At 39.3% G+C, this 27,550-nt stretch overlaps 6 protein-coding genes across 10 annotated transcripts in view; 3 read left to right on the top strand and 3 right to left on the bottom strand.

The window, feature by feature from the left end:
- Positions 1 to 2,431, top strand: part of LOC124216101 (uncharacterized) — a 138,286-nt gene extending 135,855 nt beyond the window's left edge. The window contains exon 9 of the transcript XR_006882527.2: positions 2,159 to 2,431. The gene's annotated coding sequence lies outside the window, so the exon portion shown is untranslated. The remainder of the gene's footprint in view (positions 1 to 2,158) is intronic.
- A 9,147-nt stretch (positions 2,432 to 11,578) lies between these two features.
- Positions 11,579 to 12,556, bottom strand: LOC124216013 (CXXC motif containing zinc binding protein). Its single transcript, XM_046620027.2, has one exon. It carries the CDS (start codon positions 12,226 to 12,228, stop codon positions 11,743 to 11,745), a length of 486 nt encoding a protein of 161 aa, XP_046475983.1. The 5' UTR covers positions 12,229 to 12,556; the 3' UTR covers positions 11,579 to 11,742.
- A 647-nt stretch (positions 12,557 to 13,203) lies between these two features.
- On the top strand, positions 13,204 to 13,983 carry LOC124216014 (uncharacterized). The gene is made up of 2 exons (XM_046620028.2): positions 13,204 to 13,318; positions 13,691 to 13,983. The coding sequence occupies exons 1-2, from the start codon at positions 13,279 to 13,281 to the stop codon at positions 13,981 to 13,983; spliced, it is 333 nt and encodes a 110-aa protein (XP_046475984.1). The 5' UTR covers positions 13,204 to 13,278.
- A 136-nt stretch (positions 13,984 to 14,119) lies between these two features.
- LOC124216015 (vascular endothelial growth factor A-like) lies at positions 14,120 to 21,038 on the bottom strand. Of its 3 annotated transcripts, none has more exons than XM_069134980.1 (4): positions 20,939 to 21,038; positions 16,087 to 16,369; positions 15,451 to 15,663; positions 14,120 to 15,302 (listed from the first exon to the last, which is right to left on the bottom strand). In XM_069134980.1, the coding sequence occupies exons 1-4, from the start codon at positions 20,943 to 20,945 to the stop codon at positions 15,290 to 15,292; spliced, it is 516 nt and encodes a 171-aa protein (XP_068991081.1). In that variant the 5' UTR covers positions 20,946 to 21,038; the 3' UTR covers positions 14,120 to 15,289. The 3 variants fall into 3 exon arrangements, with proteins under 3 accessions (XP_068991081.1, XP_068991082.1, XP_068991080.1); XM_069134981.1 differs by lacking the exon at positions 20,939 to 21,038 and adding an exon at positions 17,496 to 17,757; XM_069134979.1 differs by lacking the exon at positions 20,939 to 21,038 and adding an exon at positions 16,555 to 16,682.
- On the top strand, positions 16,947 to 22,779 carry LOC124216011 (dynein regulatory complex protein 9-like). 3 transcript variants are annotated; one of them, XM_046620025.2, is made up of 9 exons: positions 16,947 to 17,094; positions 17,340 to 17,626; positions 17,716 to 17,869; positions 17,990 to 18,262; positions 18,349 to 18,522; positions 19,444 to 19,787; positions 19,860 to 20,143; positions 20,958 to 21,205; positions 21,276 to 22,779. In XM_046620025.2, exons 3-9 carry the CDS (start codon positions 17,852 to 17,854, stop codon positions 21,588 to 21,590), a joined length of 1,656 nt encoding a protein of 551 aa, XP_046475981.1. In that variant the 5' UTR covers positions 16,947 to 17,094; positions 17,340 to 17,626; positions 17,716 to 17,851; the 3' UTR covers positions 21,591 to 22,779. The 3 variants fall into 3 exon arrangements, with proteins under 3 accessions (XP_046475981.1, XP_068991079.1, XP_068991078.1); XM_069134978.1 differs by lacking the exon at positions 21,276 to 22,779 and having other exon boundaries at positions 16,947 to 17,626; positions 20,958 to 21,247; XM_069134977.1 differs by lacking the exons at positions 16,947 to 17,094; positions 17,340 to 17,626 and having other exon boundaries at positions 17,665 to 17,869.
- On the bottom strand, positions 22,001 to 26,810 carry P58IPK (dnaJ homolog subfamily C member P58IPK). The gene is made up of 6 exons (XM_046620026.1): positions 26,617 to 26,810; positions 26,404 to 26,514; positions 25,942 to 26,141; positions 25,103 to 25,428; positions 24,673 to 25,016; positions 22,001 to 24,589 (listed from the first exon to the last, which is right to left on the bottom strand). The coding sequence occupies exons 1-6, from the start codon at positions 26,663 to 26,665 to the stop codon at positions 24,165 to 24,167; spliced, it is 1,455 nt and encodes a 484-aa protein (XP_046475982.1). The 5' UTR covers positions 26,666 to 26,810; the 3' UTR covers positions 22,001 to 24,164.
- Between the last annotated feature and the right edge of the window lie 740 nt (positions 26,811 to 27,550).

Genomic DNA, 27,550 nt, shown 5'->3' with positions numbered 1-27,550 from the left:
GTTCTCGAAGAGGTGAGGGGAAAAAAAATGTCAAACTCAGAGCTACAATTTTCTAGTTTTATTTTATTTAATAAGTCTCAATTTCAGTACAATTGTTTGTATGTCAGTGTATGGTATTGTTACAAGTAGTAAAATAATATACAAGTCAGGTCACAAAGAAATGCAAAAAAATGATTGCTTATTAAACAAGAAATCCGACTATTACGTTAAGAAGCAAGAGTGCAATAAACATCACGTAAATTAGAATATGAAGAATGCTGTATGACATGGGTATTTCTGTACTTAGTGAGCGTTGCTTTTCTTTCTTCAGCCGCTTTTAATTCCAGATTTTCCGTATCTTTACTGATTTCCTTGGGGCCTCATTAGTCCAGAAAGCATCATTCGGATTAGTGTCAAGACGTAAAAGTTCGAGTCTGCCGATTTTGAATAATTATAAAATTTATTATTGATATTCTCTATCGACATAATTTCGCGAAAGGAATTCATCGCTCATAGTTTGGAACTGCCGCATGCAACGCGTCATAAGTTACAACCCAAAAACGAGAAAATATCCCTCGGCAGCTCTTGCTTCTCCGAGGGTTTGAAGGCCTTTTCTGGTTTACTTGGAGTTTGATCAGTCTAGAAAGTTTTATCCCAAACGATTCAGGACTCAGGATTCGCAAAAAAGAGGAAGGCCGTTCAGATTTCAGATTACCCGTTCAGATTTTTCAGCAGCAAATTTGCCGATTAAGAGTAATGATGAGATTGAATTATTTATGCATTTTATCGAAGTAATTTTGCGATGAAAATTCGTTGCGCTGAGTCTCGATTCGCTGCGAACAACGGATCAAAAGTTACGGACGAAAAACAAAAATTTCTCTGTATTAGCTTCGTATTCTTGCAGCTGTTAGTCCTAGGATGATCCAAATGCCTGTTTAGTAATCCTGAGGATTCGATTAGTCTAGGAAGCGTCATTTGAATAGATTACGAGATGAAAAGTTTTATGCTGGGAGAAGAAGAATGGTTATCGAGAATGCGATAATAAAATCATATTCAAGTTAGTAACGCTATGGTAACGATTCATGATGTTCAGAAAGTGACATCAACCAAAATTTTTTTTCTCTTGACGTCATCGATCTATAGTAATAGTAACGAACAAAATCAGGTAGCCGAATTCCTCAGTCTAGAAACAACTGCGCGATAGAGCGGACGTATGAAAATCATGCTCCGCAGATTTCGAGTACCGGGTTCTCTAATTCCTGGATCCTGCGCTCCGGATACGCTAGGTGGTGAAACTCGAATTCAGAAACAAGGGCTCCGTAGTTTCTGCGTTTGGTCTCGGATTCGATTTGTATGACCCTCTCCTGACTAATTAAACCCTCAGGAACTCAGAAAACGCAGCGAAAAGTGCGTAGATCCTACAGGAGAGAAATGGCGAGCGAAAAAGCACCTTTTTCGGTTTTGATGCGTTGATAGCCTTGCTTTTTTTTTGAGTGAAAAACTTTTAGTCTCCGATTCGATTTGTATGACCCTCTCCTGACTAATTGAACCCTCAGTAACTCAGAAAACGCAGCGAAAAGAGCGTGGGATCAACAGAAAAGAAGTTACGAAGAAAAAAGCACCTGCTGAAAAATGTCGAAAACACAGGTTTTCGTTTTTCGGCTCTAACTTTTGATGCGTTGATCGCAGCGGATTGGGACTGCGCCCAATCGATTTCTCTCGCAAAATTACGTCGGAATAGTGCCACAATTAATTTATTCCAGCACTTTTGAAAATCGCGAAAATTTTCGTCAAAAATGCAAAGGGGTTAGCCTTGCTTTTTCTTCATTTTTGAAACCGAAAATTTTTAGTCTCAGATTCGATCTAAACGACCGTTTCCTGACTAATTGGACCCCCAGGAACTCAGAAAACGCAGCGAAAGGAGCGTGGGATCAACAGGAAAGAAGTTACGAAGGAAAATGCACCTGCTGAAAAATGTCGAAATCTGAGGTTCTGGTTTTTCGGCTGTAACTTTTTATCCGCTGCTCGCAGCCTATCGGGACTGCGCTAAATCGATTCGTCTCGCAAAATTGCGTCCGAATAGTGCCAGAAAAAATTTATTCCAGCACTTTTTGAATATTAATCCTCACGTAATATTTTTGATATGTTCTGATACTGAAAATATTTATTGCTATTCCAGGTACAACCCGAGGTGGTTATCGGTGGTTGTTCGAGGTGGTTGGCGATTGTTGGAGGTGGTCGGAGGTGGACGAGGAGGAGGATGAACTGAACTGAGTCTCAAAGCCCTGTTGACATGAAAGCAGCTATTCGATAGAAATTATAGTTTATAGTTTACACAGCCCATTGCATGATATTTCATTATAAATACATATGTTTCAATGTATTTAGGAATAATTTATCAAATATACAGAGATCATGTGCAAATTATAAATGAATTCGACCGCAGTTTGATGTATTTATTAGAGCTTTAACAATAAATTTAGGCTTTGTTACTTCTTTTATTTTATTATGGATGATCAAAAACATTTCCGACTAATCGTGCTGTGGAAGCATGGGGATTAAACCAAATGTAGCAAAAGATTAGAAACAGTGTATGTAGAGTACGGGTATTTTTCTAATAATGCAAATAGAATAGAATACCACGCCTTGCGAATTAGCTTTCCAGTCAGAGATGAATGATGAATTTTAAGGACTGCATTATCGTTGTTGAATACTCTACGCCTCATGGGAAACGAAAATCTGTAACGATAAAATTGATGCACCGAATCATCGTCGACTTTAACTTTTGAAATGTCCTACCATTTTCGAACACCTCCTACCTCCCCCTGCCACCTCCGACCATCAATGGCCACTTTCGACCACCCCCTATCACCTTCTGCCAGCGCCGACCACCTCCTACCATTTCCGAACACCTCCGACCATCCTATTTAGCTATATTACCAGATTAGCTATGATATGAAAAGAGAAGAATTATTCATTTCGAAATGGGATTCTATTCGACGCGCGCTCGATGTATTCCATAACATTAGTATTCATAATTATTCCAACAACTTTTCATTTGCTCTCTCGATCTTGAATTTTCATAGGCATAGAATCGAAACGTTGTTTTAGCTGGTCGCAAGTGAAGTATCAGCGTTGGGTGGAGGAGCAGAATTGTTTTTCGAAAAGTATTCGGATGGAAAAAAATTCAGAGTAACTGTAATACATCACGGATGCGCTAATTTTGAACGAGATGAAATGGATGCTTCGTATATGAGACGGTATTTAACGCTGCGTAGTGGTTTAAAGACCTAGAAAGGTGATAGGGAGAGAAAGAACGACGCTTCTTAACACTTCGAGTGTATTTTGACACACATTTGAAAGATACGAGCGAAATTTTTCATCATCCAACTGTCGCAGAACGGCAGCGTTATTAGCCGACCCGTTCACTGAAGAATATATCTTCAGTCAACGGCTGACCATCGAAGGGCCTGGCCGCTTGAGTCTGGAATCGGCAGGAGAGATAAAGTGCGTATTTCTTGTATAAAATGTGAAAGCTAAAATCATTATACATCATATCATATCATCATACCTCATACATCATACATCATACATCGTACATCATACATCATCATACAGAGTATCAAAGTTCGAAACCATAGTTTGGATGTCGGACGTTCAGAAAGTGACGTCACCAATTCAAAATCAGCTAGCCGAATTCCTCAGTCTGGAAACAACCGCGCAGTAGAGCGGACGGATGAGCGTCGCGCTCCGCAAATTTCGAGTACCGGGTTCTCAACCTCCCGGATCCCGCGCTTCAGGTTCGCTACGTATTTCGAGTCCCGGGTTCTCAACCTCCCGGATCTCGCGCTTCGGGTCCGCTACGCGGTGAAACTCGACTTCCAGGATAAGCGCTCCGTGGTTCCTGGTTCATGTTTACAATAAATTATTTCAATTCGTTTTTCGCGCAACCCCAAATTCGGTAGCTGTCGGTCCGCTAATAAAATTTCTCGACTTCCAGGATAAGCGCTCCGTGGTTCCTGGTTCATGTTTACAATAAATTATTTCAATTCGTTTTTCGCGCAACCCCAAATTCGGTAGCTGTCGGTCCGCTAATAAAATTTCTCGACTTCCAGGATAAGCGCTCCGTGGTTCCTGGTTCATGTTTACAATAAATTATTTCAATTCGTTTTTCGCGCAACCCCAAATTCGGTAGCTGTCGGTCCGCTAATAAAATTTCTCGACTTCCAGGATAAGCGCTCCGTGGTTCCTGGTTCATGTTTACAATAAATTATTTCAATTCGTTTTTCGCGCAACCCCAAATTCGGTAGCTGTCGGTCCGCTAATAAAATTTCTCGACTTCCAGGATAAGCGCTCCGTGGTTCCTGGTTCATGTTTACAATAAATTATTTCAATTCGTTTTTCGCGCAACCCCAAATTCGGTAGCTGTCGGTCCGCTAATAAAATTTCTCGACTTCCAGGATAAGCGCTCCGTGGTTCCTGGTTCATGTTTACAATAAATTATTTCAATTCGTTTTTCGCGCAACCCCAAATTCGGTAGCTGTCGGTCCGCTAATAAAATTTCTCGACTTCCAGGATAAGCGCTCCGTGGTTCCTGGTTCATGTTTACAATAAATTATTTCAATTCGTTTTTCGCGCAACCCCAAATTCGGTAGCTGTCGGTCCGCTAATAAAATTTCTCGACTTCCAGGATAAGCGCTCCGTGGTTCCTGGTTCATGTTTACAATAAATTATTTCAATTCGTTTTTCGCGCAACCCCAAATTCGGTAGCTGTCGGTCCGCTAATAAAATTTCTCGACTTCCAGGATAAGCGCTCCGTGGTTCCTGGTTCATGTTTACAATAAATTATTTCAATTCGTTTTTCGCGCAACCCCAAATTCGGTAGCTGTCGGTCCGCTAATAAAATTTCTCGACTTCCAGGATAAGCGCTCCGTGGTTCCTGGTTCATGTTTACAATAAATTATTTCAATTCGTTTTTCGCGCAACCCCAAATTCGGTAGCTGTCGGTCCGCTAATAAAATTTCTCGACTTCCAGGATAAGCGCTCCGTGGTTCCTGGTTTATGTTTACAATAAATTATTTCAATTCGTTTTACGCGCAACCCCAAATTCGGTAGCTGTCAGTCCGCTAATAAAATTCCTATAACTTTGCAATCTTCTCATAATCTTTTTGGTAAAATACGTCGATAAAAAAATTATATCAAACCCTACACATTATTTTTGATTTGTTCTCACGCTGAAAATATTTATTAATATTCGAGGTATAACTCGAGGTGGTAGGCGGTTTTCGTTGGAGGTAGTTAGGGGTGGTTGCGGGTAATCTCGGTGATTCAGGAGGAGAAGGACGAGGATTTGTGCTCGGTGAGTAAAACACTTTTATAATATTTCATGGCAATTGTGATTATATTTTATCTGAAATATTTCAAACTTGTCATGTTTACATTAAATTATTTCAATTCATTTTTCGCGCAAGCACAAATTCAGTAGCTATGAATAAGCTTATACAATTTATTATATTATTAATTAATTAATTGATATTCCTATAATATTTAATGGCAATTGTAATTATATTTCATCTGAAATATTACAAACTTGTCACGTTTACAATAAATTATTTCAATTCATTTTTCGTGCAAGCACATATTTAGTAGCTATGAATAATCTTGTACAATTTATTATATTATTAATTAATTAATTAATATTCTTATAATATTTGATGGCAATTGTAATTATATTTCATCTGATATATTACAAACTTGTCACCTTTACAATAAATTATTTCAATTCATTTTTCGTGCAAGCACATATTCAGTAGCTATGAATAAGCTTATACAATTTATTATATTATTAATTAATTATTTGATCAATTACTCAATTATATTAATCCTTACACAATATTTTCGATGTGTTCTTATACTGAAAATATTTATTACTATTCAAGGTATAACCTGAGGTGGTTGAAGGTGGTCGGAGGTGGACGAGGAGGAGGACGAGGAGGACGAGGATTTGTGCTGGGTGAGTAAAACACTTTTATAATATTTGATGGCCATTGTAATTACATTTCATCTGAAATATTACAAACTTGTCACGTTTACAATAAATTATTTCAATTCATTTTTCGTGCAAGCACATATTCAGTAGCTATGAATAATCTTGTACAATTTATTATATTATTAATTAATTGATTAATTACATTAATCCTTACACAATATTTTTGATGTGTTCCTATACTAAAAATATTCATTACTATTCCAGGTATTACCCGAGGTGGTCGGAGGTGGACGAGGAGGAGGACCAGGTGGACGAGGAGGAGGACGAGGTGGACGAGGAGGAGGCGGGGTGGGTCGTGGGAGAGGACCTCTCCTCTCCTCAGAGGAGGGGAGGGGGAGGGGCCGGGGAGGGGGAGAGGTGGGAGGGGAGGGGGAAGGGAAGGGAAGGGCAGGGAAGGGGGTGGGGAGGGGGAGGGGGAGGGGGAGGGAGGGCGGGAGGGAGGGAGGGAGGGAGGGCGGGAGGGCGGGAGGGCGGGAGGGAGGGAGGAAGGGAGGGAGGGAGGGTGGGAGGGTGGGAGGGCGGGCGGGCGGGCGTGTGGGGGACTTGCACTGACATCCGTCGTCCACTACCTCCCTCCCTCCCGCCCGCCCGCCCTCCCGCCCTCCCACCCTCCCTCCCTCCCTTCCTCCCTCCCTCCCGCCCTCCCGCCCTCCCGCCCTCCCTCCCTCCCTCCCTCCCGCCCTCCCTCCCCCTCCCCCTCCCCCTCCCCACCCCCTTCCCTGCCCTTCCCTTCCCTTCCCCCTCCCCTCCCACCTCTCCCCCTCCCCGGCCCCTCCCCCTCCCCTCCTCTGAGGAGAGGAGAGGTCCTCTCCCACGACCCACCCCGCCTCCTCCTCGTCCACCTCGTCCTCCTCCTCGTCCACCTGGTCCTCCTCCTCGTCCACCTCCGACCACCTCGGGTAATACCTGGAATAGTAATGAATATTTTTAGTATAGGAACACATCAAAAATATTGTGTAAGGATTAATGTAATTAATCAATTAATTAATAATATAATAAATTGTACAAGATTATTCATAGCTACTGAATATGTGCTTGCACGAAAAATGAATTGAAATAATTTATTGTAAACGTGACAAGTTTGTAATATTTCAGATGAAATGTAATTACAATTGCCATCAAATATTATAAAAGTGTTTTACTCACCCAGCACAAATCCTCGTCCTCCTCGTCCTCCTCCTCGTCCACCTCCGACCACCTTCAACCACCTCAGGTTATACCTTGAATAGTAATAAATATTTTCAGTATAAGAACACATCGAAAATATTGTGTAAGGATTAATATAATTGAGTAATTGATCAAATAATTAATTAATAATATAATAAATTGTATAAGCTTATTCATAGCTACTGAATATGTGCTTGCACGAAAAATGAATTGAAATAATTTATTGTAAAGGTGACAAGTTTGTAATATATCAGATGAAATATAATTACAATTGCCATCAAATATTATAAGAATATTAATTAATTAATTAATAATATAATAAATTGTACAAGATTATTCATAGCTACTAAATATGTGCTTGCACGAAAAATGAATTGAAATAATTTATTGTAAACGTGACAAGTTTGTAATATTTCAGATGAAATATAATTACAATTGCCATTAAATATTATAGGAATATCAATTAATTAATTAATAATATAATAAATTGTATAAGCTTATTCATAGCTACTGAATTTGTGCTTGCGCGAAAAATGAATTGAAATAATTTAATGTAAACATGACAAGTTTGAAATATTTCAGATAAAATATAATTACAATTGCCATGAAATATTATAAAAGTGTTTTACTCACCGAGCACAAATCCTCGTCCTTCTCCTCCTGAATCACCGAGATTACCCGCAACCACCCCTAACTACCTCCAACGAAAACCGCCTACCACCTCGAGTTATACCTCGAATATTAATAAATATTTTCAGCGTGAGAACAAATCAAAAATAATGTGTAGGGTTTGATATAATTTTTTTATCGACGTATTTTACCAAAAAGATTATGAGAAGATTGCAAAGTTATAGGAATTTTATTAGCGGACTGACAGCTACCGAATTTGGGGTTGCGCGTAAAACGAATTGAAATAATTTATTGTAAACATAAACCAGGAACCACGGAGCGCTTATCCTGGAAGTCGAGAAATTTTATTAGCGGACCGACAGCTACCGAATTTGGGGTTGCGCGAAAAACGAATTGAAATAATTTATTGTAAACATGAACCAGGAACCACGGAGCGCTTATCCTGGAAGTCGAGAAATTTTATTAGCGGACCGACAGCTACCGAATTTGGGGTTGCGCGAAAAACGAATTGAAATAATTTATTGTAAACATGAACCAGGAACCACGGAGCGCTTATCCTGGAAGTCGAGAAATTTTATTAGCGGACCGACAGCTACCGAATTTGGGGTTGCGCGAAAAACGAATTGAAATAATTTATTGTAAACATGAACCAGGAACCACGGAGCGCTTATCCTGGAAGTCGAGTTTCACCGCGTAGCGGACCCGAAGCGCGAGATCCGGGAGGTTGAGAACCCGGGACTCGAAATACGTAGCGAACCTGAAGCGCGGGATCCGGGAGGTTGAGAACCCGGTACTCGAAATTTGCGGAGCGCGACGCTCATCCGTCCGCTCTACTGCGCGGTTGTTTCCAGACTGAGGAATTCGGCTAGCTGATTTTGAATTGGTGACGTCACTTTCTGAACGTCCGACATCCAAACTATGGTTTCGAACTTTGATACTCTGTATGATGATGTATGATGTACGATGTATGATGTATGATGTATGAGGTATGATGATATGATATGATGTATAATGATTTTAGCTTTCACATTTTATACAAGAAATACGCACTTTATCTCTCCTGCCGATTCCAGACTCAAGCGGCCAGGCCCTTCGATGGTCAGCCGTTGACTGAAGATATATTCTTCAGTGAACGGGTCGGCTAATAACGCTGCCGTTCTGCGACAGTTGGATGATGAAAAATTTCGCTCGTATCTTTCAAATGTGTGTCAAAATACACTCGAAGTGTTAAGAAGCGTCGTTCTTTCTCTCCCTATCACCTTTCTAGGTCTTTAAACCACTACGCAGCGTTAAATACCGTCTCATATACGAAGCATCCATTTCATCTCGTTCAAAATTAGCGCATCCGTGATGTATTACAGTTACTCTGAATTTTTTTCCATCCGAATACTTTTCGAAAAACAATTCTGCTCCTCCACCCAACGCTGATACTTCACTTGCGACCAGCTAAAACAACGTTTCGATTCTATGCCTATGAAAATTCAAGATCGAGAGAGCAAATGAAAAGTTGTTGGAATAATTATGAATACTAATGTTATGGAATACATCGAGCGCGCGTCGAATAGAATCCCATTTCGAAATGAATAATTCTTCTCTTTTCATATCATAGCTAATCTGGTAATATAGCTAAATAGGATGGTCGGAGGTGTTCGGAAATGGTAGGAGGTGGTCGGCGCTGGCAGAAGGTGATAGGGGGTGGTCGAAAGTGGCCATTGATGGTCGGAGGTGGCAGGGGGAGGTAGGAGGTGTTCGAAAATGGTAGGACATTTCAAAAGTTAAAGTCGACGATGATTCGGTGCATCAATTTTATCGTTACAGATTTTCGTTTCCCATGAGGCGTAGAGTATTCAACAACGATATTGCAGTCCTTAAAATTCATCATTCATCTCTGACTGGAAAGCTAATTCGCAAGGCGTGGTATTCTATTCTATTTGCATTATTAGAAAAATACCCGTACTCTACATACACTGTTTCTAATCTTTTGCTACATTTGGTTTAATCCCCATGCTTCCACAGCACGATTAGTCGGAAATGTTTTTGATTATACATAATAAAATAAAAGAAGTAACAAAGCTTAAATTTATTGTTAAAGCTCTAATGTCAATTCATTCATTGTTTGCACATGACCTCTGTATATTTGATAAACTATTCCTAAATACATTGAAACATATGTACTTATAATGAAATATCATGCAATGGGCTGTGTAAACTATAAACTATAATTTCTATCGAATAGCTGCTTTTATGTCAACAGGGCTTTGAGACTCAGTTCAGTTCGTCCTCCTCCTCGTCCACCTCCGACCACCTCCAACAATCGCCAACCACCTCGAACAAACACCGATAACCACCTCGGGTTGTACCTGGAATAGCAATAAATATTTTCAGTATAAGAACACATCAAAAACATTACGTAAGGATTCATATAATCACAGGTTCTGGTTTTTTGGCTGTAATTTCTGATCTGCTGCTCGCAGCGTATCGGGACTGCGCTTAAATGATTTGTCTCGCAAAATTACGTCGGAATAATGCCAGAACGAATTTATTCCAGCTTTTTTTAAAATCGCGAAAAATGTCGCCAAAAATGCAAATCACCCCACTACCTCATGACCCCATCACCCCACTACCCCACCACCCCATCACCCCACTACGCCATCACCCCATCACCTCACCATGCGAGTACCTTCCATCACCTCCGACTACCTCCAACCACCGCCAACCACCTCCAACAACCACCCATAACCACTTCAAGTTATACCTTGAATAGTTATTAATATTTTCAACATAAGAATACATCAAAAATATTGTGTAAGGATTGGTATAATCAATTAATTAATTAATAATATAACAAATTTTGTCAGCGCATTTATAGCTACTAAATTTGTGCTTGCGCGAAAAATGAATTGAAACAATCTATTGTCAACAGGACAAGTTTGAAAAATTTTAGATGAAATATAATTACAATTGCCATTGAATAATATAAAAATGTTTAACTCATGAGCACAAATCCTCGTCCTCCTCGTCCTCTCCTTGAAGTCGAGTTTCGCTAGGTAGCGGACCTGGAGTGCAGGAACGATGGAGCGCTTGTCCCGGAATTCGAGTTTCTCCAGATAGTGAACCTTGAGCGCAGAAACTACGCAGCGCTTGTACTGAAAGTCGAGTTTCATCAGGTAGCGGACCTGGAGCTCAGAAACTACGTAGTGCTTCTTCCTGAAGTCGAGTTTCACCAGGTACCGACCTGTAGCGTAGAAACTACAGAGCGCTTGTCCTGGAACTCGAGTTGCACCAGGAAGCGGGCCCGGAGCGCAGGATCCAGAACCCCGTACTCGAAATTTCCGGAGCGCGATTTTCATGCGTCCACTCTACTGCGCGGTTGTTTCCAGACTGAGGAATTTGGCTAGCTGATTTTCGTAGTCGACAATAACTGTAGATCCATAACGCCAAAAGATAAAAAATTTTGAGTGACGTCACTTTCTGAACATCCAAACTCTGGTTTCGAACTTCAATACTATGTATGATATGACACGATGTATAATGATTTTAGTTTTTACATTTCCGACAAGAAATACGCAGTTTATCTTTCGTACCAATTTCAGACTCGAGCGGCTAGGCCCTTCGATGGTTAGCCTTTGACTAAAGATATATTCTTCAGTCGACGGTTTTGATCACACCGTCGGTAGTGTAGCTCCGTACTCTTTCCCCCCAAATCATTAGAATGTTGATAACAGTAGGAATAAATCCTGACGGATAATCAAATTTACCGCCAAATATTTATTGATTCTCGACCTGTGCTCATTACGGTGAACAGATTCAACAATTTATTAGCTACATACATTTGACACATCGTTACATGAAATTTCAAGAGCGTCTCTTATTCCTAGAATTACGCGAATTATCGCATTGGTAAGGAGGGGATCCTTTCACTTGGTCTTCTCGAACCTGTGCTCGATTTCGTAAACGCCGACTGGATTAGCAATTTTCTCACAATAATCAGCCCATTCGCCCTCGCTGAGGTCAACGTCTGTAAATTCCTTGCCTCCGTCGATAGCCTTAGCCACCCATCCCTGACGAGCTGAAAATTCGGCGGGCTCTATGCCGCGGCAGTCGAAAACAGCGAGTGTCTTGAACTTTCCCTGATCCTCGGCGGTGTATGACTGCGTTGAGCCTTCGATAATCGTCATGGTATTCTCCCTCGAACACAGTTTACATTTGCTGACGAAATGATTCACGCCGCTTCCTCGCTTGGACGGCGTCGATTCCGACTGCGATACGTAGTTCCATTTCTCCGATACTTCGCCGCAGTTGCCGCATGTAAATTTCAAATAATAACGAAAATCATCACCCGACGTTTTCAGTTCCTCTATATTCTCCAGCGTCGCTTTAATTTGCAGTGCCACTTTTACCATATTTGAATAATAATTACTGGAATTTAGCTGCGTATTTTTTTCAAATTCACATCTATTTTTAAGATCAGTCTCTGCTCAGGTTAGGTTTTTCTCTTGTTTACTTACACTTTCTTCCGCAGAGTTACTGCAAACTATTTTCCGAATGCTTTCTTGGATATGAATAGTCCATAAAATTTACAGAATCTCTCGCCGATGAAAATTATACACATACACTTAACAATAGCAGTAATTTAACGTCAACACTTATTGTTAAATTGTACACAACTTATGACCATTTCCACAGTCCGTACGGTTCGTAACATGGATACATAGCGCAGCTGTCACCCGTGGTGTATTCGTTCATACAAATACGCCCTGAAATCCCACAGATGGCAGCGCTCAAACGAGCGGTGGAAAATACTAGCTCGTTTGAAAGTCCCAACACATTCGACACTTCCCTAGTATGTTATATTCTTTATGAGTGGATCATTTTCAGAAGCGGTCCACAGTTTTGGGACTTTGATTTTGACTTTATGAACATGACGATCCCTTTTTCATTTTCCGAGCAATTGTTTGAAAACATACCATTTCTGAAATGGTGCGATACAGCGCACACTAGTAACATGCAAATGCATCTGGTTATCGACGATCTCAGAAAAATAGGGCATAAACTCTTGCTACATAAATTGGAGAATTCATTCCTTAATTACGCAATCAAGGCTCGCAATTATTAAGGTATTACATACATTATTTTACAGACAAGGAAAGATGCTTACATACCTATAATAGGATTATATGCGCTTTGAACCTACTATAGATCTACATTACTTCAGTACCAATAAGAGAGTGGTTTGTGCATCTAGTTTACAAAAATGGATTAGTAATACATTGCATTTTTGAGTCATCGTTATCCATAAAAAAAATTGAGTACATCAATCCACCGTTTCTGCTTACATGGATAGGCATTTGACTCGGAACTCGCCCAGCATGCGCGCAAGCGCGACCTTTGATCGATCAATAAGATTTTTTCACACCGTAGTCGACAAATTTCTCTCAGTGCAGTAAACTACGATGAATTCCGATTCTCACACCTGTTTGCCCGAGGCTGCTGGTGAGTGATGATTATGTACTCAGTGATCAGTGATTAGAAAATTGTAAAATAAGTGGATCAGATCAAGCATAATTGTATCGCAAAGTATGCGCAAACAGAATTTCGAATACACTACGAAACCCGTGTCTGTTCGCTTACATACTTTTTTCTACTGTTTAAAATAGTTTATTCATTCACCGGTGCCACAGGAATATTAATGAACTCAAACTCGCAAATTTCAAGTATTTCCCGTGCACTTTCAAATCAAAATCATGATTTTCTTATGAATCATGCTACCATATCATGCATTAAAAATTTTCTCAACGCACTCGATGCTCGTATCATTTTCATACAGCTTCGTTGAATCAGTGAGGTGAAGAATATCTTTTTCAGTCATAGGCGACCTTCCCAGAGATGAGGGAAGCGACAACATTGCCGAATCTGTCGACGAGCTGCGAGCTAAGCTGAGCAGGATGAAACGTCTCATGGAGGCTCGCAAAGGAACTACTCTTGGTGACCTCAGTGCGCGGAAGAAGAAGGAAACATCCGACATAATCGACGGGAACTTTTTATCCTGGATTTTCGGCTCCGCACTCGCCGTTATACTGAGCGTTAGCTTCTACGCGTTTTACAACCTCTACAACGCAGTACTAAAGAAGTTTCCTCCACGCCACTCGGAGCTGTAAATATTTTACGCTCAAAATTTGAATATACGTCTTGGTGGAGGAGTCTTTGAAGTCGTTTCAATTATCATTCGATTCTTAGAATAATCAAGGACGGGATAATTTCTTCTTAGGCATAGAAATAATTTTTGCCCAATAGAAAACTGATTTATATTCACTAGAATCGAGGTGCTTTGTCTTTATCAAGTTGTCGCTGGTTAAGGGACCCCAATTTCAGGGAAGAATTAAATATATTTAAGTGCACAGCAATATTTATGGGTATAGTGATACATCATTTGGATCCTGATTTTTATTTAGTCTTAACTCACGCGAATCTTTTCTGTCGAGTTTATTCTTTCGCGCGATTTACTGGAATGTGAATTAAGTCGCAACGCATACAAATAATCGTATAATAACAGTCTTGAGCGTAATTCGTAAATAAATGATGAAGAAAACTATACCTCTAAGAAATGCCACTTTAGATAATATTTGGCCTTCAGAGAGTATCATGAAACAATCGATTAGCGAACGCTACAAAATTTTTTAAACTTTGAAATACTTTTCTACAAAATGATTAATTTCGAATTGTCAAAAGTATCGTCACACGATTTAATATTCCATATTTTCTTTCGGTAGAGGTAACAGCTATATTTCAAGGGTAGAATTTACGCACATATTATACCTGTAAATGAATATTTTGCCATATTCAAGCAGGGAATTTATTACGCCCACATTCGTAGCTGTTGGATAAGAAACTAATGTATACAAATTTCTAGTCAATATTTAATTAGATTAATTGAGATTGAAGTCTTTACATTCTGCTCAAAAATAAATTATTTGTCACGACACTTCGCTATGATTATGACACGAAATTCAATTCAAATCGATTGTATACGCGTTATCTAAGATTGCATATAGTCGAAATCATATCGGAAAGTGCCGATGAAAAATTCACTCAGTGAAAGAACGAACCTTTTGTGCCAAACGATTTGTGACTGAGTTTTGATATTATAACTGCCATGTAGTTATGGATAAATAACATACCATAAGTGTTTTAACCTTCAATTACTTATACTGTTGTATTACTGCAGTCGTTATTCTAATCAGTTTGTATATTTATTTATTTCTACAAATATTTATTGAAAGTATCACACACAAGTTGTCCATCAAAAATAATAAAATGAAACCTTTTACCCGTGGAACACAGCTGTCCATACAGCTTAAGATTATATTAGTTAAAGAATTGCAAAAACATGAACTTACGAGGAAAAGGTCTCTGATGAAGATGTGAAATCTAACCCTAGCTCTGGGAAACTTTTATCGGATTACATCATTGAACACATCTGTAATTACATAAATGTCCATAAATATATTACGTAAATCAAAGAAATTGAATGTTCAACAAGTGATAAAGGCTCCGATTGAACCCATCACAGTGTAAACCCTCAAAAATTTGCGGCCTACCTATAACTTTGGAATGACAATACTCACTTGCACTGTTTTTCGTCCCAGTATTGGCCATTCGTACAGAGGACTTCCAATTCGTTGCAATTGCAGGAGCATTCGTCGTCGTTCCATGTCTTTCCCATTTGACGTTCGCAATCCTCCTTTTTCTGATTTCCATTCTTGCAGTCACAGCTACAACTGTCCACATTGTAATCTTGTCGATCGTTGCAATCCTTCGCCGTCCGTTGACATTTACACCTGTATCAAACAGTAAATGTGGTTTATAGATGACATCATGATATCGGTAAAAAAGTAGACTCAGTTTGCATAATTCGCACGAAACGTGACTTGATAAGATTTTACGATCAGAGTGGTAGGTCTTTTCATAATTCAATGAATATTTTTCCAAACAGCAGATCACACTGTTGGAATATTAGCAGGTATCAATTTCACGCACACTCACAGTGCAAACTAATGTTCCAGGTATTTAACCTATTACTCATATAGATATAATGTAGTTTTTGGTTTATTACTTTTCATTTTCACGCAATCATAATTGTATTTATTGCAAACAGAATTTCTCAGAAATTTGAAAGAAGTTCAAATTTTTCAGATTCCTGACAATTCATAGCATAACCGGAGAATAATTGATACACGTTCGGGAAATTAATTAATTCTCACCTGCACTGGTCATGTTCCTCAACTTTCACGACACCGCACATCATTATCGGCTGGCCATACACTTGGTTCAAACGTTTTACTTGAACATGAACGTCAACCAGCCTTTTCGACACGGGTACACATGATAAACCGGCGAGGCAGTGCCCGTCACATCGTTTAATGGAAACTGTTGGCGGTATGAAGCGAAACCCTGGCAAGGGTTTCAGATCAACGTGTCGTTCGTAAGGTCTGCAGATGCTGTTCATAATGGTATGCTTCAAACCACGACTACCTTGGCGGCAATCTGCAGAAAAATGCATGAAAACTTTAAGATTCAAGATATTGTCGACTAATCCCGAAATTTCAGAGCTCTGAAAAGAATTAAACGCTCCGATATTATAAATAACACGGCTCGTATGAAACACATAGTCAGAAGAAATACAATTTGTTACTATATATTTTTATTATGATTTGAATTGTAAAACTCACTAATTTCGTTATGAACATCATAATCTGCGCTGCGGTTAGACAGGATTCTTTCACTTTGGGCGATTGCCAACAACGCGACGAAAATGCAGAGAACGAACGAAGCAAAGTTCATGATTTCCGCAGTGATCTGGCAGATCAGACTACAGATCAAAAATGTTTCGCAGGACTGTACAAAATCTTTTCAAGCTCTGAGATGCCTTTCGTCTGCAACGAACAGTTTTATAACTGCGAATATCCTAATGGGAAATTCTCGAGAGTTATAAAACTGAATGGAGTAGGGTTGTCAAGAGAGTAGTTTGATAATCGTGGGGCTTATTTTTTTTCTTCATTTCTCGGTAGAACATTACTTGTACATGCCTGTAGGATGTGGTCAATGTAACGCAAGTAACACAATCGTTGGAAGACGGACAGTCATACGAATGGTTTAAGTTGGCGTACAGTCGAGTGTCGACAAAAGCTTAGCGACAAGTTGACGAAGAGCGAATTCATTTTCAATTACTGAAATGGTAGCGGAAAATAAACCAGGCAAATTCAAGTTAGGTATACATTAAGTCTACGAACATCTTCTACGCTGTCAATTTTTGGTAGAGAAAAATTACAACATGACTATAGCCAATAGTAGTACAATAAGTTGCCTGTGGACCACTTACTGGCTAACTTTTATGAACTTAAAAATATGTTGCAACATGAAACTCAAGACATTTTATAGAATTCGAAGAGACTATCCAGTTGCAGTGTGGGTTATTCTTTATTATTCGTAGTTTAGATTATTTCATTTCCGTCAGAGTACGTGGACAACTCTTTCGAGCCAGTTGAAAAAGAAATAATCGTTGCGACACAAATCTCGCTGCACTGCAATCGTTTAAAAATTCACGGAAGAACATCGACGATATATTACGTGTCCATTACGAAACTGCGATGACAAAAAGATGAAAATATACCTATTACGAGCACGAGTTCATTGAGAAAAGATAGCTTCGTCACAATTCTTCAGTCCAATTCTTACATCATAGCAGAGTGCAGTGCCAACGTGATGAGCGGGCGACAGGAAGCTAAACCACGTGATTCAAACGTAACAAAATACGCGTTGTACGCCTCGTAGAAATAAATATTTCTCGTAATAAATTACCAATTCGAGTGTATTCTTCTTCCATATATCAGCCTGCCACACATTACAACATCTTACGATGGAATGGGACGACTTTAAGGACAAAATATCGGTCCCGATATACGTAGCAATAACGCTGGCGATGTTCCTGTTTGATAAATACGGCAAATTATAAACCCGAATGACAGGATGAATGCGGTAGCCAAGGTAGATAAATACTGTAATCGTCTTCTACGGTTTATCGATTCGCTGTAAGGTTACTTTGATTTCTCACAACGTCTAATTCCGTAACTGACAACAGCAATTAATTTTCTTGAAACATCGCAGACCGCAAAGTCTTCCGACGTGGAAAACCAGACCAAGGCCAGAACGCCGCAAAGAAATTCGTACACCCAGCAAAGGCACAGCTCGAGCAATGCCCTGGCAAAAATATCGGCCGTAACAGCCGATCAGCGACGAGCTTCGGAAGTCGGACAGGCGACTATTTCTTCGGTACGAAAACACGAGCAGCTGGCCGAAGACACGCGAAGGAAGTCCGCCCATATGGCGGTGACTAACGTCATGAGGATTTCCGGCAGCGAATTGGAACCCAACCTGCAGGTTGTCCGCGCTTTTCTCGGTTTAAGAAAATGAAAAATTACAAGTGAGTAACGCGTTTCACTTTCATCCACATTTCCTCTTGATAGAATTACGAGGAAACGCAAAGTGGGCAGTTGGAAAAATCTTACAAAAAAGAAACTAACGAACAGAAACGGGTAATGGTTCAAGAAGTTCCGAGGGATGAACAAAAGACAACTGATGATCTTATCGCCAAGAGTAAACCGCGAATGCAACCGTTTGTGGGCAAGGCGGAACCGGTCGTAAGAATCCTACCTTACTTCGCTTAGTGCTGGTTTTAATATCGACTTTTCAAAGCTGAAACCATCGGGGCACCGTTGGACGCATATGAACGGCAGCAAACCAACGCGGTCCCTGTGATTGCAGAAAACGTGAATTCACTGGGTTCTCAATGCCACTATTAGAACAAGAATTTCTTTCCTCCTTTTATTCAAAGTCGAAAGCTCTTCTTATCCGATTACAAACTTACGTTCAAGGAGAAGCCAACACGGTAGGACGTGTCGATTTCAACAAAATTTATCGACGTACTCTTGATCCGAAATAAAGACACCCGATTCTCGGCATTTCACTAAAGGCGAATTTGCTGGCATTGTATTTATGTTATTATTATTATATTACATTAAGCCTTGTTTTAGACGACTTTCAAAAGCAATCTATTTTTCTAAGAATTTTCTCGACACGCGTTTGCCATTTTTGGATGTAATCGATATCGGATAAGGCCGTATACTTAGAAATAATCGTGCTTTTTAATTCTACACAGCGTCACGAGGAAAGAGAAATTTTGTAGCCATGAATATCTAGGTTACGTTGGAAGTAATAGATTATAAAAATACGAGGTAGACGAAGAAATCTGGTCACTATATTTTTGGGAAATTTGGGAAAGAGAAAAAGCACGTTTTCCAAAAGTTATATCGAAAACAAGTTTATCATGGAATTTTTTCTACTCTGCCAACAAATGCCTATTCGATGAAACGCCGCAACACGGGTCTATTTACTTTGTCCCATTTGTGTGAATTATTTTTATGTTGAAATCGGCCTGCCCTAGTTCGTGACTCCTCTTCGGTAAATATCTTTCAGTAGAACCAGTGCGAAGCCCGTGAGTTCCCGAGGTTTTTTAACCACTTGCGATCAGCCCTAACTGGATAAATTTCTTGTTCAATAAGGCGTCAGATATCGAGTGTACGACACCAATCAGCCGGCGGACGATCGGTAACAAAGGTTCATCGAGCGACGCGAACGTGAAGAGTTTGACGATGGATCACCAAACGGCGATAACATTATCCAGCCTGGAAGCGGCCAGTTTTTACTGCGTTCTACAGGAATGTCTCGATTTCCTGACCATCCTGCGCTACGTGATCCCGGCCGAGATTGACGAGCGTTGGGACGAGCGTTACAAGACCATCGCGGAACTTTACGGCGTGCCGGATGAGCCGAAAATGATATTTCGCGAGGACATGGGACTTCTGCCTGTGATACCCAGCGTTGCGGAAAAGATTCAGCGCGACAGGTTCGTCGAAGTGTGGCTTTCGTAGTTTCGTGCACGGGCCGTATATGATTGGAGAATGTTTCGCGGCGTTAGGACTTACGCGTACGAAATTCTGAGGAGGACGACCAGTAACATCAGGGAGAATAAAACGTTCGAATCTCTGGAACTGGTTATCGAAGACATTGTTAAAACTCAAGAGGGAGAACGAGAATTGCAAATAAACTGGGAGCTTTGGACGGAGCAGGCCAAACAACTGCAAGATCTCGTGGACTATGATAAACTAGAATTTGACGATACGCGGAAGCAACGAATCGAGATGGTTCGGAAGGTCAACGCCGACGTGGACAACTCGATATTTCTCAACGGATCTCAACTTGGTACCCGAAGATGATTAATTGTTGAATTAGGGTAATTTCACCAGTGAGTTACCACTTGGACACACTTACTGTGGTGTCCTTATGACCGGTCATTTTCCTGTGTTTTCATCCTATATTCTGAGTCAAGTTTTGTACATATACTGAAATGGAAATATGAAAGAGTCTGTAAAAATAGTGAAGGTTCATTGATTAGGAAATCAAAGGAATTTCAGTCAAATTCATCAACTTTGATCTGTATCGATTTCTACCTTGTCGTGTGATTTTCGTTGATTTCCGATATGCCAAGTGATTTTCATTGAATTCCAATATTTTTTGTGACTCTTGGATTGTATAGAATCAGAGAAAATCACATTGAATTACTAGAAACAGCCGGAAATCCTGGGAAGTCAATGGAAATCATTCGGTAAATTGGAGATCAACGAACACATACGATAAGATAAAGGAAAATAGAATGATAATGAATTAATATCATATAACGTTTACAGCTAAACTTACAACCTCTCCCGTGATTTCGAGTGATTCGCAATGATTGACAATGATATCAGTTGTCACTACTGATTCCTTGTAGCTTCAGAGAATACAGAGCATAATTCCTTTGATTGACAATTTTATTTCAAACTGTTAAATTTTTGACATCATTGACTAAACAGCCCCTGAAGCAGTGCTTATTTTGATAAAATCATAAAACAGTAAAACGCTCCTACGTAACTCAGCATGACGTCCATTTCGATTTCGTATTCTACTATTATTGTTAAAGACGTTTGTGATCGGATATAAAAAAAAAAAAAAACGTACCATACATGATACACCGCAGGATACGTGGAGAGATGGGAAGACGCTCAACTTGAAAAGCAGGAATTGAAGCTGGCGCAGAAAGAAGGCGAATTGCTGAGCCTCAAGGCAAACTGCGAAAAATTGGAAAAGGCTGATCAGATAGTATCGGGTGAAGTGCGAACTTATCTCGAGGCAAACACTCGGGAAATGGAAGATGAGATTATATCTTGGACAAGCCAATACATCGAGGAGCTTGAAAGACGAGAACAGGAAATGACTGAACTAAAGGTAAGGAGGATAACATCGAGTTTTCTCGTTGCAGATACTTGAACAAAATTGAATTTGTGTATCGCTCCAGGATCACATCGAAGGTCAATTAGTTGAACTAGAGGAACTGAGCTTGTTGAGAGACGCCAGACAAGTTTTCATCGACGAAGTACTAGCGGAAAAGGAGCGAGCTAGAAAGGAAGAGGAATACTGGCGAGAAATTCATCGGGTCGCCACCCTCATTCAGGCACAGTGGAGGGGGTACATGGTTCGAAAACAAATCGGCCCCTTCAAAGGGCTCCGAGCACGGTTAAAGAAACGCAAAGGCAAGGGTGGCAAAGCCCAGAAGATGGTTGGAAAAGGACGTAAGAAGCCTAGGACTTCACCCTCGAAAAAGAAAAAATAACCATGAACCAAACTTCAGAGTTCTTCGATTAAATATCTCATCACAGCACGTGACGCATTATACCGAAAAAAATAAAATTGACCTTATCACCACAGTGATTTTTTAATTGGAATATTCGAGTAATGTTTGACTTTTTTATTACGCGATAATTCCATACTACACCTGTTTTTGGAATATGTCATATACGTACATATACTAATCTTCTGACTTTTTTTTTTTTTACTACGTTATATTTCAAGCTACGTTGCTGAATTCGACTTTAGCCAGTAACTTGTTTATTTTTACAACAATGTGATATGTTATCCCCTTTTGTTTTATTTCCAAATATCACAGAAATTAGTATTGAAAGATGGGATCCCAATCATCTGAAATAATACTGTAAAAAAGATAAATAAAAATTTTCTCCGTAGTAATATAAATTATTCAAATATATTTTTAAACAAACTTATCAGTGACAAAGTATGTACAAGAACACACGCACACACACACACACGCGCGCATTTGTATATATGCCAACTTCTCGGGATACAAGACTACACATAATAGCCCAGCATCTGAAGTATCGGCATAATTTGATGCACAAATTACAAGTATGTACAATCATGCACGTATACATACACCCACCGCTTTTGATCAAAAGGGAAGTGGCACCTATTCCGTAGCTTTTGTTTTGGATTACGACGAGTAGAGATGATACTCACTATCCAAAGATTTACATCACTCGTCCTGTATGTATATAATAATATACGTGTTGAGACTTCTAAGGGTAAAAATAAAACATTTACAAAAGAAAAATTAATTATTCACGCTATAATAATGTCTTTTGGACCCTGGAAGTCTGTTCACTTCACACGTCGTTTCGATTTTTTTTTATCATATTAAAGAGAACTTCGCAACAATTAATTGCACCTACGAAGATTAGAAACTTATTAATGGCTTCACGCGAGTATCCGCAATAGCTGTTTGGCAATTGAGAGAAATCTGTGTCTACTCTGTGAATAAGATCGGAACATTGATATCTCTCGAAATACGAGGAGTTAACTGAAAGTTCCGTGTGCGTGTAGAAGATTCATCAACTTTTTCACGCCCAGTTGCAGAATCGCAAACTGTTTCTAATCCCACTAGCAATTAATACGATAAAAATTAATTTCAGGCAGCTTGATTCTTTTTTTTTACACTAATTGCCTATTCCGAATCAGAAAAAGGAAGAGTAGTGGATACCAGAACGAAATAAGAAATTGTGCTTTCGATATGTATAACTATATATCCATTACCGTAAGACCTCGACATGTGTTTGTAAATCATATGAATGTAAAGTTACATATTCTTTTACGAATAAATAAAGGCGAGTCAAAGAAAATGTAAACTTTAGAACGTAAACGCAATCAGTAAAGAGGACTCCAGCATATTACCAATTACGTGCTGCAATCTTGTTAACAAGTGATGCTGCTGTACCTTAGAAGTATATTTTTCAACCTGAAGTAATTTAAATTCAGGGTCAAAGAGCAATGTAATAAAAACGTGAGAGCAATTGAAACGATTGCTCATAGATATCATACAGTTTAATACAGTAAAATCTGTTATTGCATCTTTCGACAAAGATTGTAGTTCTACTTCCCAAAAATAAGATGCTAAAAAATTCGGTCAAACTATTGTTAGGATTTGTCAAATTTTATTTTCGTAACACGAAAGCCAAGTAACGGTATAACAGATCAGCCCAGAGCACGATTAAATAAATTTTCTCAATATCTCATAACCTATTTCAGTACGAAAATTTATGTATTTAGTTCGACCAGATTCAAAGTTTTGTGTATAATAAACATATGGGTATTAATAATGTTTTGAAGATAAAGTAAGAGTAGTTAGGAATGAATTCACGTAATTTCTATTAGATTTTGTAAACCCAGTTTCAGTGAAAACATTCGTTGTATGCAGCGGCTATGTAAAAAAAAAAAAAAAAAAACTAAGTGACAAACACGGTTGCCCAAGGTATTTCACCACTTCATTACTGAACATTTTTTATCGTAAATAAATAAGCGGAACTCGGGTTCAGCTTAAATGGGACGTAGCCACTTCAGGAAGTAATCCTAATAATTTCGAACCCCAATTTACAGTGCTTTGGTAATAATTGCGATATGAAGAGATGAAGCTATCGATTACTACAGGCAGTATGAACGCATGAATTTAAATGTACAACATTGAATCGAAAATTTAAAATGCATCTGAAGCGTTTGCTGAAGATTTCTAGTATAATATCTTGTGAATGTTTATCTCTTGTTTCACTTAAACAAGAAAATCATGAGCAGTTTGAAAAATGTGCATAAATTAGAGACTGTCCTATTACGATTTCTTTGGTATCCAGTACTCTTCGATAATTCGGTCAAGCAATTTGATATAAAATTCACGTCTGCGACCTAAATTCACTCACACCCATTAGATAACCGACAGGAAAAGAAAGGCGGAGTTCTGCAGTGCGTTTAGTTATACATATTGTTGTAATAGCAAATGCCCGACGTGTTTTCGTATATCGTCGTCATTAAAAATTCAATAGAACTACTGAGTTTCTTGATTTTGCTAAGGGAAGTGGAACTTGAATTGGAAGGGTGAGCCGTGAGGGCGTGCGAAGTGTGAAAATTCGTGGAAGGGATTGAATCCTTGTTGTCGTCCAGATTCAGGATCTAGCGGATCCTCGCCCTGATCAAACTTTGCACGTTTTTCAGGATCAGTCAATACTTCTTTAGCTGCAGCGATGTCAATGAACTTTTTCTCTGCACGCTTCTTCTCTTCCCCTTCTTGGAAGTTGTCAGGATGCCATTTTTGAGCCGCCTTTCTATAAGCTTTGACGATTTCCTTTTTGGAGGCGGTTCTTGGAACTGAAAGGATTTTGTAGTAGTCTCGGGATTCTGATTGCTTTTGCAATCTCTGCGCTCTCTGAACACCATCCTTAGCTCTTTGCAAATTTGGATCTATTTCCAGTGCCTCTTTGAAATCCCTGATCGCTGTTTGAAATAAACGAAATTATGTTGTACTTGCATTCGATACAAAAAAATCTATACAACAAAACTTATTTGCTGTAACATACCATCGTCATATTGTTCAGCAGCAATGTAGGCTTCTGCCCTATCACAGAATAGGCCTGGTTCTCGTTGGATCTCGAGAGCGTCGTGACAATTTTCTATAGCTTTAGCAGGATCATTGTTACCAAGATGACATCGGCAGAGCAATTGGGCAGCTAGAAAACGCACATTTTGTACGTGCGGTTCATTTTTGAGAACACGCTTACTTCCGTCAATGCAACTTTCATAATCTTTAGCCTCTTCAGATGTCTCTGCATCGTTTATAAACTTCGCAATCTTCTTGACTTTTTTGTAATGTGGAAAGCACTGTTTGTGTTCCGGATCCAACTTTAAGCACTCCCGAATTTCCCTAACACACGAAATTGAAAGAAATAATTTTTGAACAATATATTAATATCAACTATTGAAAAACTGCTGCTCAAAGAAGACACTCACTTGAGAGACTCGTCGACTTGGCCCAGGCGATACAATAGCGAAGAGAGCTTGAAGTATCCCTGAGTATTGTCGGCCAAAAGTTTTGTCGTCGATCGTATATCAGAAACAGCGTTCATGTAATCACCTAATGCTGCATGGCTCTCGGCTCTCAGTTCCCGAAGGTGCGATGCCCAAGGGCAAACTTCTATTATTCGATTTATCAACTGAATAACTGCTGGATAATCACCACTTTGTGATAACACTTCAGCCAGCTGAATATCCTCCCTGACTGGAGATAATTTGTACAACCCATTCAAAGCATCTTCGTTCGACGGATCAAATGCCAGCTGAACAGACGTAAAAATCAATTATTCAAGTATTTGCCATTTTACTTTATTTGTATTCTGAGAAATCTTAGTAAATCAAATGATGAAAAGGCTACTCTCAGGATACATATCTAATCTAATCTGTTTCCAGTCGATTATGGTAAAGAAAGTGAAACAGATCGATTCTATACTTTAATACCATATGTGATCACATCAAATGAAGTATTATGTATGTAAACTGTGGTGGCTTGATCACTGCAATATACACGTTTATATTAAAGTAAGCGTCGAGCTTGACACAGTAATGTGAAACAACAGCTACAAGAACAATGCTTTCCAATAGAGTTGCAAGGACTGCAATTCCCATTTGCATTCGGTCTTTCGCTCCAAGAAAATCTTAGTAGAAATACGTAACATTCAACATAAATACAATAAGAATTAGACATTTAGACCAAAAAAAAAGTCTAATACTGGGAAAACTTACATAGCTACGGTTATGAGGAAATGGAGGTATCTTGAGTCAGAAACACTTACCACATTATGAAAGTCGACTTCAGCTGCGTCTAATTCGGCCTGTTTCAACAATACGTTACCACGCTGTAATCTAGCGGCATGAAAATCAGGCTTCAATTCCAAAACTTTGTCCAAATCAAATAAGGCGAACTTTGCTTTACCGAGGGCTAAGTACACCGTACCTCTTTTGTAATATGTGAGGTAGTTATTCGGATCCCCCTCTGCGTAAGTAAAGAAAATTGAAGCGTCATCACATGTGTTTGTAATTTTAGGGATTGACTGAATCAACTGTGACGTACGACAAAGAAATCAACAGGTTTTCAAAAAGTCTAGAAACATCAGAACGAGCTGCCTGTCTTTGATGAACTATAATTTTTGATGTGTGTAAACGAAGAAACAGAATTTTCGGATAAACAAGAATAGAAACACTTGACCGAGGTAAAAGTTAAATCATATAATTATTCATGTACAAAATTCACTCACCCACTGCGGCATGATAATGGGACAAGGCATCTTGAAGTTGACCTCTGGCTAAAAATTCCCTCCCTAGTTCTAAATGCCTGTCAATCTCGGCCTGAGAAACGCTCAGAGCAGCTGTGAAAGTGAAAATCGTTCAAATTGTTTAAATGCTCAGCCGAGAGAAGTGCAGGCAATGGGAAGAGAAATAGTTTCGCGAAAAAGGTTAGAGTAACTCACCATCTAAGGACCGTTCTAATACAACCAGTATCAGCCAATATTGAAACATGACTGGAAGAATCGACGTTTGCAGAGGTTGTTTTCCGTTGGATTATGCTTCAAACTTAACAACAGTGTACACAAACGTTGACTCGCCTCCCCGATATCGCAAAACTGACTAGCCGTACCGCCATTGCGATCGTGGTCTATCCTCATTGGTCCAACTCATTGAACTTCATGATCGAGGAACACACGTGATTACGTCCGCAAATTAGGCAGCGTGTCACGACGGCGACTCTATTTCACCTTCCGTAAGTAGATGCTACGCCTATGGCATCCGCGTAATCACCCATAAATTTGAAATTTGATATTCTTTCGCCAACGAAATGGCCAAGGATTAAAAAATTATTCGATTTATCACGAATCATGTAGAATACGTTCAATGTTACAGCAGTCAAATAATAGCCGCATAGTCGTGAGGCTCTTGGTTGTTCGAAAGAAGTAATAAGTGAAAATTTATATTCTCATAGTTTTTGGCAGAATACAAAAAATATCGGACGATAATCAATCGAAGCTATTCAGATTCGATACTACCTAATGCCTGATAAAAAAAAAGTCAATGCCTGATAAAATCCATTACTGGCACAATATTTTTATTGGCATTGCGATTAATATCATCACGGCACATGCTTTGCGACAAATTTGATAGACATCAATATACTTCGCAATTTACTCGAATACACGTAGGACAAACTGTGTAAACGAAAAAATCGTATCGAGATTAAATATGAAACCTTTAAAAATATTTATGATTTAACAAATTTTTAGTACTATACAAAATTTGTAGGAGTTACGCCTTGTTTATTGATAATACTGAATAATTACATGACAATGCTTGAATTTGAAACCAGACCGCTCGTTTCTCTGACAGTATGTAATATTTATTGGTAATGGT

This window comes from Neodiprion pinetum, chromosome 4, assembly GCF_021155775.2.
Source record: "Neodiprion pinetum isolate iyNeoPine1 chromosome 4, iyNeoPine1.2, whole genome shotgun sequence".
NCBI classification, from domain to species: Eukaryota; Metazoa; Arthropoda; class Insecta; order Hymenoptera; family Diprionidae; genus Neodiprion; species Neodiprion pinetum.
Note: the sequence above shows the minus strand (reverse complement) of the source record. Positions and strands in the feature narration are given on the sequence as shown.